A 13,122-nucleotide genomic window follows, 5' to 3' on the forward strand; every position below is an offset into this window, starting at 1 on the left:
TTATTGTTTTTTTTTTCTATTTTTGTGTAAAAATCTTAATGCGGTTCACAGAATACATCAGTATTTACCAAGTTTCAACAATATAGCTCTTATAGTTTCGGAAAAAAGTGGCTTCAATAGGTATATCACGAAAAATGGGTATATCACGAAAAATGGTATAGAAAATGGGTTTGAACTAGAATCTAGTAAGTAGTTTTTTTTTAATACGTCATATAATTTATAATATGATACCCCACTTGTATTTGATATGGTATCATATGAAATGGCTTTACCTGTGCATTCTAAAACAGATTTTTATTTGTTTTCATGCATCATAGTTTTTGAATTATCGTGCAAAATGTCGAATAAACACGACTATAGTGCGGAACCCGCGGTGCGCGAGTCTGTCTCGCACTGGACCGTTTTTTTAAGTGGCTTAATTAAATAATTACTAATTCATCTGCGACATATTATAAAGGATAGTTATTTACTAGATGCATACTTAATTTTTCCGGTTTGTGTTCGTGACTCGTGACTCGTGCGCATCCTTGAGAGAAATAAAAATGTTGCTTACAGAGAAAGTGTGTCACCGATTCAGATAGAGAGCATTCGATCGTTTGATCAAAATTGGTTGACAAGAATAATTCGAAAGAATATTTTCCCTAGTCCCCCCCCCCCCCTTCCCTCCCCTTACTATTAATAAACGATGTTTGCCAGTAATGCGCTGATTTCTTCTTTCGAAATTTTTCACATTATTGATGGCATTATTGATGCGTCATAGACGTCATAGTCCGCCACGCTGGTCCAGTGCGGATTGGCAGACTACACACACTCCAGCGCCACAGTTCCCCAATGGAGTCGGGCATGCCAGAGGTATCTATGAGGATTTTCCTCCTCCCCACACGATTAAACCGGCCAAGTGCAAGTCAGGCTCGCACAACGAGGGTTCCGTACAACAGTCGTATTTTTTCGACATTTTGCACGATTATTCAGAAACTATGATGCATAAAAATAAATAAAAATCTGTTTTAGAATGTACAGATGAAGACCTTTCATATGATACCCCACTTGATATAGTTATATTACTTCGAAAATTGAAAATAGCAATGATAGCCGAGCTAGGCAGTGCGTTCCGCTACATTGCTGCCGCTACATTGCTGCCGCTACATTGCTGCCGCTACATTGCTGCAGTAGTGCCGCGACAGGACTGTGACAGCTGGTGACAACACTGTTGCGGCAGCGCTGCTGCGTGCTGCGTGGTTCGGAATCATACCTTTACTTACTTAGTAACTTAAAATCAGATAGATAGATAGATCGATAGATTAACTTCGGTCGTTAAATGCCCGTTTTTGCATAGTTAATTATTTCCTTTTTTGGTTATCTATTACAAATAATTGTTACACTAATGATCTTGCTGTTATTTCCAATTTCTTAATTAACATGATAGTTATCGTTATTCAAGCGTTGATAGCCGAGTAGTTCAGTGGATCGGCCATTGGTTCGATCCCGGGCACGCACCTCTAACTTTTAAGTAAGTTTTTTTTTAAATCTATTTATAGCCCAGCGCTTGGCTGCAATCAGACCTGGTGGCAAGTGATGATGCAGCCTAAGATGGAGCGCACTTGCCTAGAGCCCTAGAAGATGCCTATTCACTCCTGTCTTGAAGGTACCCATGATCAACGCATCGCCGGCTCACTGCAGAGCTCGGGTCTTTCTCTCAAAGGGTTGGGCCATAGTCTACTACGCTGGCCATCTGCGGATTGGTAGACTTCACACACCTTTGAGAACATTATGGAGAACTCTCAGGCATGCAGGTTTCCTCACGATGTTTTCCTTCACAGTTAAAGCAAGTGATGTATAATTATTTAAAACGCACATAACTCCGAAAAGTTAAGGTTGCCCGGGATCGAACCTCCGACCTCCGATTAGAAGGCGGACGTCCTTACTACTAGGCTATCACAGCTATTGAAGGTACCCATGTTATTATAATTGGAGGGGAAAACTGATATTGGAAGGGTGTTCCAAATCTTAGCGGTTCGAATTAGAAATGAGGAGGCAAATCGCTTTGTACGTATCCGTGGAGTTTCGAATTTTAGTTATGGAGTTAGTAATATCCGGAAAACATCTTGGGGAAACCTGAAAGTTCTCCATGTGTGTGAAGTTGGCCAATCCGCACTTGGATAACGTGGCTGGAGAATTATTAAGTAATCATTTCTTGGCTATCATGGTGGATTATGGCCTAAGCCCTTCATATTCTAGGGGGAAAATATAATCTTAAATGTACTGTGCTTTAACAGTCCAATAAAAGATAATATTTTGAGATTTTTGACGATTTGAAACTTTTAAGATTTTAAGCTAGCTATCAGTTTTCATCACTAAAGGTTCCCAAGGTTAGCTTTTAACAAAAAATTAATGGATTTTCTAATTACTTAAATAAACAAAAGTATGCGAACTAAAAAAAAATTGATACATTACAGACATACACCCGAAAATTCCAAATTCGAAAGAAGTAATAATAATTTATTTATTTTCAACCACTCACCGCGTTCAATTTAACAGTTTAAACTTCTAACTAAACGTAATTAAAAAAAAACACTTATTTTTTTATAACTTTAACAGGCACCGGTCACTGTAAGTTTTACTCGATCAACAACGGCCCGCTCACAGCCGATCGTCCGAACAACTGATATACGCCATTGCTTTAGTTACTGAATGAAATGATGCCTTGTGAACTCGATACAATTAATAAGGGCATAATATTATTGTTCGTTTCAAATATCTTTTTTTGGAAGCCCTATGAAAAAAGTACATAGTTACTAGTTTAGGTTCTTGTCAAGAACTTATATATTAAGTTTGGGACGTGGGTTTGCCACTTCAGGTTCTGAAAGAGATTTAATAGGAAACTAACCTACGAATTCGTCTGCGTGGATTTCTGTTTTTAAAAATCTCGTGAACTCTGATTATCCGGGATAAAAGTAGCCTAAGTACCTAACTATATCACTCTCCGTCTATATTATGTAAGCCAAGCAAAAAATCACGTCGATCTGTTACTTCGTTGCGGCGTGGATGAGGAACAAACTAACAAACCGACATAATTTTCGACTTGGTATTAATCTTTTTTGGCATACCTTACTCAAGATGGCGTCAAGAACTCATTTTCGACAAAATAGTTGTTTAGGCTACTTTTTCTACATGCAAGGGTGGATGTTAAAAGAACCTCCTTTTTTGAAGTCAGTTAAGAAATGACGTAGTCACTTATTTCAAGTTTGGGTACGTGGAATGGAACCTACCCATCGCGAAATAAGACCCAGCTGCTCGGTTGCGGTAGAATGACAGCTACACTATCACGATCGCAATCACCTCTGATTGGTTGATGCCCGCTCACTATTGGCTACAACACATTGTTGCAACAAGAATCGCACTAACTCAGCCAATCACAACAATTGAGATTGTAATAATGATTGATGCAGGTTTTACGAAATCGACCTACGGTTGAATATTTTTAAAATAAAACCGGTTAGGTAATGAATTTTTAAACGAAATACAATTTCCTACTTATTTATCACACCTTGCACTACAGAACGTCTTTTGTGCTTCTTATAAAGTGTCTGATTGATGTTATTTTTTGCTGTGTGTTGGTTTTATGTATTTCGTTAAACTTAATATTATGAATATGAAAATAATATCTCTAGGACGTTTGCAAATATTTGCTTGTTGAAACGACATTCATTAATGATCCATTGATTAATGTTGAACGCACTTTGCGGTTTGCCCGTACAGCATACTGAAATTAAATGAATATTACTTAATTATTGATCAAAACTTGGTTACAAATCAAGTACTCTTATTATAAATGCGAAAGTTGGTTTGTTGGTTTATTGGTTTGTTGGTCTGTCCTTCAATCACGTCGCAACGGAGCAACGGATTGACGTGATTTTTTGCATGGGTATCGTCAAAGACCAGACATAGGCTACTTTTCATTCCGGAAAACCAAAGAGTTCCCACGGGATTGTTAAAAACCTAAATCCACGCGTTCGTACGCACGGGCGTCAGCTAGAATATTGCGCGGCGTTTTATTATTATTATTCAGATACAAGTAAGCCCTTGACGGCAATCTCACCTGGAGGTAAGTGATGATGCAGTCTAAGATGGGAGCGTGCTAACCTGGAAGGGGTATGGCAGTTTTTATTAAACCCATGCCCCTTTGGTTTCTACGCGGCATCGTTCCGAAACGCTAAATCGCTTGGCGGCACGGCTTTGCAGGTAGGGTGGTAACTAGACCAGACCAGAAATTTAGAAATTATATAATTCCAAACCCCTGTCAGGAATCGAACCCGGGACCTCCCACTAATAAGTTCACAGCGCTTACCACTGCGCCAGGGGAGTCGTCAACCAACCTATTGAAGATTTCGAACGTCGAACGCGAGTCGAACTAAAATTGAACTCGAGCCGAACTCGAGTCGAACTCGAGCCGAACTCGAGTCGAACTAGGGTTGAACTCGAGCCGAACTAGAATCTAGAGTCGCACTGGAGTTGACCTAGAGTGAACTCTTGAACTCGAAGGAAGGAACAATAATTAATAATTAGAATTAAGTATATGAATTAGGACTTTTTAATTGAGAAGAACATCGCTGAAATAGCCTAGTGGTTAGGACGTCCGCCTTCTAATCGGAGGTCGGGGTTCGATCCCGGGCACGCACCTCTAACTTTTCGGAATTATGTGCGTTTTAAGTAGGTAATTAACCATCACTTGCTTTAATGGTGAAGGAAAACATCGAGAGGAAACCTATATGCCCGAGAGTTCTCCATAATGTTCTCAAAGGTGTGTGAAGTCTACCAGTCCGCACATGGCCAGCGTGGTAGACTATGGCCAAAACACTTCTCACTCCGAGAGGAGACCCGTGCTCGGTAGTGAGCCGGCAATGGGTTGATCATGATCATGATGGAGAAGTTGACCGAAAGAAAAAGTAACTAACTAAACTAACTACATAGAAATATAAAATAATAACAGTGAAAGATTAAAATGAACGCATTTTATAACGTGTCAGTTTGACGCAAGGATGACCCAAATTGCTGTTGTCATGGTGGTTGTCAATTGTCATTGACGTGTGATGTTGACATTTGACAATTTGTCTCTTTTGTTATATTTGTTGAGCTGTGTTGTTGAGTTTTAGAGAATTTCTTGTGAAAATCTTCAGATATTGTATTAAAAATGGCAACTGTAGCAGAATTACAGAAGAAAGTAAGCGAATTGGAAGCTAAGCTAGCCGCTGTCCAAGGAAATGCCGGCCCAGTGCGGCAGAAAATCGATGTCATGTCGTCTGAAGTTGTGGACTCCAATCCATACAGGTATTTTGATGATACTGCAACATATGTTACTGGAATTTGTATTGATTCAGAGCTTTAAGATGCTCATTTATATAGCTAACTATTTGGGTGATTTTTATGCAACCCAATTGTTATTTTTCTCTACTTAAAGTTCAATAAATATTCTAGCAGGCACACGTTGAAAAAGGGTATTTTTGGAATATTTTAGTTAGTTTCATTGGATAGTGGATGAAGAATGATACATGACGTGTAATATACATAAATTTTCATTCAGTATTTGATGAAAAATGGGAAATTTAAATTCACACTGGTACCTACTGATTCTGAGCACACCTAAAATTTTAGAGTATTCACATCCTCTTCTTACTAATATAATATGAAAAGGACAGACACAGTTTGACAGTTTTTAGTTTAATTTAAACCCGTCAAACCTCGTGACTTTAGCTGCCAGTCGGCGAGCCTATTGTTTAAATTTGTAGTGTGCACTAAAATTTAGAGTATTTAAATGTAAAATTCATGTCCTGTCCTTTTTTACAAATAATAAAAAGAAAAGGATGCAGATACTCTAAATTTAGTTTAGAGAAAGACAACAGAATCGGTGCCACTGTACTACTAAAATAGAACCAGCAAGAAGCTGTAGTTGTTCTATCCAAAAAATTCAAATTCAAACTGTTTTTGAGGTCCTTTGGTCTAGAACTGTCTGCAACTGTGATTACATGTTAGATTTTGTTTGTAAACATGTTTCCAGTCGTCTGATGGCACTCAAACGAATGGGCATAGTGGAGAACTATGAGAAGATAAGAGAACTGTCAGTGGCTGTGGTGGGAGTGGGGGGAGTGGGCAGTGTCACTGCTGAGATGCTTACAAGATGTGGGATTGGCAAGGTACAAAATTTATATTTTACTAGTTTTTCCCCGTAACTTTGTCATTGGCAGTGCCTTCCCTGTTACATTAGATTTGTTTTACTTTGTAAAGCACTTATTTTATTATCTAACTAGATGATGCCCGCGACTTCCTCCGCGTGGATTTAGGTTTCTTGAAATCCCGTGGGAACTCTTTATTTTTTTTCTCTCTGTACAAAATTTCATCAAAATCGGTTGAACGGTTGGGCCGTGAAAAGCTAGCAGACAGACAGACAGACACACTTTTGCATTTATAATATTAGTATGGATTAACTTATTCCATAACTAAATAACTTAATAATAAAAACTAATTGAAAAATACCATGGCCATATGATCAGATCCCCAAAGGATAAATGGACCAAAGAGGTCACTTACTGGTACCCCAGAGATGGGAAGAGAGCGAGAGGACGGCCACAAAGGAGATGGGAGGATGACCTGCCAAAGGGTTGGCGTGGACTAGCGTTAGATAGGAAAAAATGGAGAAGTCTAGAGGAGGCCTATGTCCAAAGAGGACAACCTGAACTGTAAACTGCTGGTGTTACTAATTTTTTTTAGAATAAATTATGTAGGATAGGATAATTAAATAATAGGAAATAAGAAATTAGTAATACGTTTAGTTAGTAATATAAGATGTAAAACTAGTGTATCAGTGAATAAAGGCTATTTTATTTTATTTTTATTTATTTAAATGAAAAACTAAAAATTTACATAATTGAGATGATGTATTAAAATAGTTATTTTGTTTCAGCTAATCCTATATGACTATGATAAGGTGGAACTGGCAAACATGAACAGGCTATTCTTCCAACCTCACCAGGCAGGCCTGAGCAAAGTGGACGCGGCAGCCGCTACCTTACAAGCCATCAACCCAGATGTTGTTATAGACACTTACAACTATAATATCACCACAATGGAGAACTTTCAGAAGTTTTGTGATACTATAAGGTTAGTTCCTCTCCAAACAAGCTTCCATTCTCATCAGGCAGGTCTGAGGAAAGTGGATACTGCAGCGGCTACCTTACAATCCATCAGCCCAGATGTTGTTATAGACACTTACAACTATAATATCACCACAATGGAGAACTTTCAGAAGTTTTGTGACACTATAAGGTTAGTTCTTTTCTAAACAGGCTTCTTCCAGCCTCACCAGGCAGGAGATTAAATACAATGAGATGGTACAAGCTTAACCCAGATTTGCTATAGACTATAATATGACTAATATGGAGAACTTCCAGAAATTATGTGATACTAAAAGGTAAGTTCCTTTCTGAACAGGCTGCTAACTTCACCAGGCAGGCCTGAGCTAAGTGGACGCGGCAGCAGCTACCTTACAAGCCATCAACCCAGATGTTGTTATAGACACTTATAACTATAATATCACCACAATGGAGAACTTTCAGAAGTTTTGTGACTCCGAAGTCTGGGTAGATAGCTTGTAACTTGGCAGCAGATGCCGTGTCCATTTTGCTCAGACCTGCCTGGTGAGATTGGAAGCCTGTTCAGAAAGGAACTAACCTTATCACCGTCATCATCATCATCAACCAATAGACGTCCACTGGTGGACATATGTCTCTTGTAGGGACTTCCACACGCCACGGTCTTGCGCCGCCGCCATCCAGCGGCTCCCTGCGACTCTTCTGATGTCGTCCGTCCACCTACGTCCGTCCGTCCACGTTCCAGCACCTTGGGACCCCAACGTCTATCGGTTGTACGAACTATGTGCCCTGCCCATTGCCACTTCAGCTTCGCAATCCGTTGAGCTATGTCGGTTACTCTAGTTCTCCTACGGATCTCCTCATTCTCATAGCTCTCTCCATCGCCTGTTGCGTTCTGGTTACACCCGGTATATGTTTTTTTCAGCACAGGCAGTCTAACCGGAGGGCCGGTAGAGCTGGTGCTGAGCTGTGTGGACAACTTCGAGGCTCGCATGGCCATCAACACAGCTTGCAATGAGCTCAACCAGCGCTGGTTCGAGTCGGGAGTCAGTGAGAACGCAGTGTCTGGCCACATACAGTTCCTTATACCTGGAGAGACTGCGTGCTTCGCGGTAAAAATCAAAATATATAGTTTTTACTCAATTAAATTTTTGCAAAAGTATGTCTGTCTGTCAGTCTGCTAGCTTTTCACGGTCTTACAGTTTCACCGATTTTGATAAAATTTAGTGTGGTGTTAGCTTACATCCCGGGGAAGGACATAGGGTACTTTTTATCCTGGAAAATCAAATTCCCACGGAATGCTTGAAGGCCCATCGGCTTAACCGATTTATGTGAAATTCGTTACAAAGCTAACTTGCATCCCTGAAATTGACATAGGCAACTTTTTATCGCGGAAAATCAAAGAGTTCCCCTTGGAATTTTAGAAACCTAAATCCACGCGGATAAAGTCGCTAAGTCAAATATATTTCTCGCAGTTGAAGTAATTTATTGAGGGCAAACCGATAGTTGGTTTTAACAAGAAAAGGAACAAAGGAATTTAGAAAAACGTCAAATCGAACAGAAAAATATACAAAATTGTAGGTTGTTACGAAAAATATGTTGCATGAACTGACATTTGAAACAAATGATTATTGTGTGATTTTAGATCATTAATATTTGATTCTAATATATTAAATACTAGATGATACCCGCGACTTCGTCCGCGTGGATTTAGGTTTTTAAAAATCCTGAGGGAACTTCAATTTTCCGGGATAAAAAGTAGCCTATGTCCTTCCCCGGGATGTAAGCTAACTCTGTACCAAATTTCATCAAACTGTTGGGCCGTGAAAAGCTAGCAGACAGACAGACAGACACTTCCGCATTTATAATATTAGTATGGATGAGTTATAAAAGTGAATAATGTACAATTATATACAATACTAGCTGACCCGGCGAACTTCGTTCCGCCTAACAGTCGATTCAATTTTTTTTTTTTAAATATCAATTCACTATCAGAAATTCTAAAATCCCCACGATTTAGGACTTCAGTACTTTGCAGCATCAGGATTGAGGAGTTAGGATCCAAAGTTCAATGATGTAGCCTATGCTTGGTACCTAAAATAATTTTGCATCATCCGCAGTTCCTGAAACATTATAGTTTAGGAGTGCTGTACCCTACATCATCAGGGTTGAGGAGTTGAGACTTGAAGTCTGAGAATAAAGTCGTTGCTTGGTACCTACAATATGAATTCACTATGAACACTTCCTGAATCTTGATAACTCAGGCGGGCAGTAACCCTGCAGCATCAGGATTAAGGAGTTGAATCCAGAATTTTTTATGTGAACACCACGAAAACTTTTTTGTTGATTTAAAAAAAAATTTGCAAATCGGTCCAGAAACCTCGAAAAAATCAATGTAGAAAAAAGAACCACCTCCTTTTTGACAGTCGGTTAAAAACCTTGACCAATGACCTTGAAATATTTACGGAACAATTTTTAAAATATCCCCTTTCTAACAAAAAAAGAATGAATGAAATCGGACTACGCGTTAATGAATTACAACTCAGTATAAATTTTAACTTTCATCCCCTCTCCTACGGGAACCATGCTGAATTTCGGGATAAAAAGTATCCTATATTCTTCCTCATAGTATGACCTCAAATCGTACCAAGTTTCATTGGAATCCATTCAGTAGTTTCAGCGTGATACGCGGCCGTGATACAGACAGACAGACGGACAGACAGACAGACAGACAGATAGACAGACAGACAGACAGACAAAAATGAAAAAAATTACAGTTTTGGGTTCAGTATCGATTATAGAGTGCCCTCGAAAAAAAAATTTCAAAATATCTTCAATGTACAGAATTTGACCTGTTACAGTTTTATTATAAGTATTGATGGAATAATATATAATATGGAAAATACTGTTAAATGATTAAGTAAATATTGAACTTATGATGCAAAGCATTTGTTTTGTGCGCTTTGGCTGTGAAACTATTGTAGGCTCTTCAACAGCATGTTGTATATATTGGTGTAAAATCACAACTTTTCAAATGAATTTTCATAAGATAACACAGTTTATTGTTGGTCACAGTGCGCCCCTCCATTGGTAGTGGCCTCCAAAATAGATGAGAAGACATTGAAGAAGGACGGGGTCTGTGCAGCTAGCCTGCCCACTACCATGGGAATTGTTGCTGGATTCTTAGGTAAATTATACCCCATAACTTGAGATTCTAAGAAGAAACCCGTGATCAGTAGTGGGCCGGCGATGGGTTGATGATGATGAGATGATGCCCGCGACTTCGTTCGCGTGGATTTAGGTTTTTTTTAAATTCCATAGATACTCTTCGATTTTCCGGGATAAAAAGTAGTCTTCCCCGGGATCCAAGCTATCTCTGTACCAAATTTCGTCAAAATGGGTTGAACGGATGGGCCGTGCAAGGCTAGCAGACAGACAGCAGTGGCGTGCAGGTCATAGAGGCATAAATGCACTGCTTACCCCAGTTGTAATAGCTCAATTCATATTTTTCATTACATGACCCGCCATTAAACAGGTTCCTACCTAACTAATGCCTACCCTGGCTTCAAACCCTGTGCACGCCACTGACAGACAGACACGCTTTCGCATTTATAATATTAGTATGGATCCATCGCCGACCCATTACTGAGCACAAGTCGAGGAGACTTGGACTTGACTTCTCAGGATGAGAAAGGTACTAAGCCATAGTCTGCCACGCTGGCCAAGTTTGTATTAGCAGACTCCACACACCTTTGAAGTGCAGGTTTCCCCGCGATGTTTTCCTTCACCATTAAAGAGTATGATATTTGATTGCTTAAAACTCAGCAAACTTGGGGTTCAGTTCAATTCAATTCAATTCAGTTTCAATTAAATTTTGTTTATTTGCTGAATAAACTTAACTTTTTCTATTCGATAATTATTTTTTTCCTGCTGTGTATGCCTTTAATTATTCCTGCTATATATTGAATCTTTTGTTTCAGTACAAAACACACTAAAATACTTGTTAAACTTCGGCAACGTCAGTTACTACCTGGGATACAGCGCGTTGACGGACTTCTTCCCTACTATGACCTTGAGGGTAAGACAAAACTTTCATTCTTTCGACTTTTGACGACCTCCCTGGCGTACTAGTGAGCGCTGTGGTTTTAGCTTGATTCTCAGTCTCGGATTCGATTTCCGTTTGGGGCGATCGAACTAATTGACTTCATAAGAGTGATTATTTAAAAAAAACCGGCCAAGTGCGAGTCAGGCTCGCGCAATGAGGGTTCCGTACTACAGTCGTATTTTTTCGACATTTTGCACGAAAATTCAAAAACTATGTGATGCATAAAAATAAATAAAAATCTGTTTTAGAATGTACAGGTGAAGACCTTTCATATGATCCACTTGATATAGTCACTCACTTCGAAAGTTGAAAATACTAATTATATTAGTTCATGACCACAATTTAATTTTTTTTGTGTGATCCAACCCTAAATTCACGGTTTTCAGATTTTTCCCCAAATGTCAGCTATATGATCTAGCTACCTGCCAAATTTCATGATTCTAGGTCAACGGGAAGTACCCTGTAGGTTTCTTGACAGATAGACAGATAGACAACAAAGTATTCCTATAAGGGTTCCGTTTTTCCTTTTGAGGTACGGAACCCTAAAAACCAGATATCCGTCAAAAATCAGAGTCATATCTCATCATCCTGTTTATGGACTCTCATGCAGGTTTCCTCAATGTTATCCTTCACCGTCAAGTGATATTTGAGTGCTTAAAACGCAAATTTCTCCGAAAAGTTAGAGGTGCGTGTCCGGGATCTAACTCCCGACCTTCCGAATAGAAGGCCGAACTCTTAAGCATTAGGCTATTAACGGTCTAGATGCGTATTCTTCGTTTAATCAGCATATTGGCACCGATTGTTGTCTTTCTCTAAACTGAATTTAGAGTATCCGCATCCTTTTCTTTTTAACAATGCTAAAAAGGGCCAGAACATGAACTTTACATTTAAAGACTAAATTTTAGTGCACGCTACAAATTTAAACAGCAGGCTCGCGACTGTGCTCTAAAATCACGGGTTTTACCATCTAAAAATTAAATTTAAAAACTTGTCAAACTGAGTCTGTCCTTTTCATATTACCTTCGTAAGAAGAGGATGCGAATACTCTAAATTTCATCAGTACTATTGTTTGCAGCCTAACCCGCAGTGCGATGATGCCTACTGCCGCCAGAGACAGATGGAGTTCAAGGCTAAGCCGGTGGTAGAACTGGCCACTGAGGTCACGGAGGACGCGACCCCCATACATGCGGAGAACGAGTGGGGTTAGTAGCATAGTATAACTACTTTTCTACCACTTCAATTTTTGTGATACTCTACAAACTACACTTTCTACGCTAATGCTTTATTTATAATTATCCTTGAAGTACGGGGATGGTTCTTACGGAAAGAAAAATTTAAAAAATTGCCTGAAAAAGAATCGACTGTTAGGCGGTACGAAGTTCGCGGGGGCAGCTAGTTTTTTTTATATATAAAAGGAAAAGGTGACTGACTGATCTATCAACGCACAGCTCAAACTACTGGACGGATCGGGCTGAAATTTGGCATGCAGGTACCTATTATGACGTAGGCATCCGCTAAGAAAGAATTTTTGAAAATTCAACCCTTAAGGGGGTAAAATAGGGGTTTGAAATTTGTGTAGTCCACGCGGACGAAGTCGCGAGGCTAGTGGGTATTAATCGTTAAAGTGAAACAATTGTATAACTAACTAATTTCTACAGGTATCAGTTTAGTGGACGAGAATTCGCCCGAGGAAGAAACACCCACCCTCAAACTTGTGGATGGTGTACAGGTGAATCTAAATATATAAAAGGAAAAGGTGACTGACTGACTGACTGACTGATCTATCAACGCACAGCTCAAACTACTGGACGGATCGGGCTGAAATTTGGCATGCAGATAGCTATTATGACGTAGACATCCGCTAAGAAAGGA

At 39.4% G+C, this 13,122-nt stretch overlaps 2 protein-coding genes and 1 long non-coding RNA gene across 4 annotated transcripts in view; 2 read left to right on the plus strand and 1 right to left on the minus strand.

Annotated features, from left to right (window-relative positions):
* The window catches only part of cd (cardinal), a 28,669-nt gene extending 26,011 nt beyond the window's left edge, over positions 1 to 2,658 (minus strand). For both annotated transcript variants that reach the window (XM_034974813.2, XM_069507017.1), the window contains exon 1: positions 2,522 to 2,658. The gene's annotated coding sequence lies outside the window, so the exon portion shown is untranslated. The remainder of the gene's footprint in view (positions 1 to 2,521) is intronic.
* Positions 1 to 13,122, plus strand: part of LOC138404290 (uncharacterized) — a 127,348-nt gene that overhangs the window by 109,625 nt on the left and 4,601 nt on the right. The gene's annotated exons all lie outside the window — the stretch shown is intronic.
* Uba5 (Ubiquitin-like activating enzyme 5) overlaps positions 1 to 13,122 on the plus strand; it is a 120,634-nt gene that overhangs the window by 102,911 nt on the left and 4,601 nt on the right. The window contains exons 2-9 of the mRNA XM_069507430.1: positions 5,154 to 5,328; positions 6,056 to 6,191; positions 6,959 to 7,320; positions 8,071 to 8,257; positions 10,221 to 10,332; positions 11,126 to 11,223; positions 12,326 to 12,452; positions 12,909 to 12,979. Coding sequence (XP_069363531.1) covers positions 5,192 to 5,328; positions 6,056 to 6,191; positions 6,959 to 7,320; positions 8,071 to 8,257; positions 10,221 to 10,332; positions 11,126 to 11,223; positions 12,326 to 12,452; positions 12,909 to 12,979 — 1,230 coding nt within the window. The 5' untranslated portion in view covers positions 5,154 to 5,191. The remainder of the gene's footprint in view (positions 1 to 5,153; positions 5,329 to 6,055; positions 6,192 to 6,958; positions 7,321 to 8,070; positions 8,258 to 10,220; positions 10,333 to 11,125; positions 11,224 to 12,325; positions 12,453 to 12,908; positions 12,980 to 13,122) is intronic.

Source organism: Maniola hyperantus, chromosome 2 (assembly GCF_902806685.2).
Source record: "Maniola hyperantus chromosome 2, iAphHyp1.2, whole genome shotgun sequence".
Classification (NCBI taxonomy): Eukaryota; Metazoa; Arthropoda; class Insecta; order Lepidoptera; family Nymphalidae; genus Maniola; species Maniola hyperantus.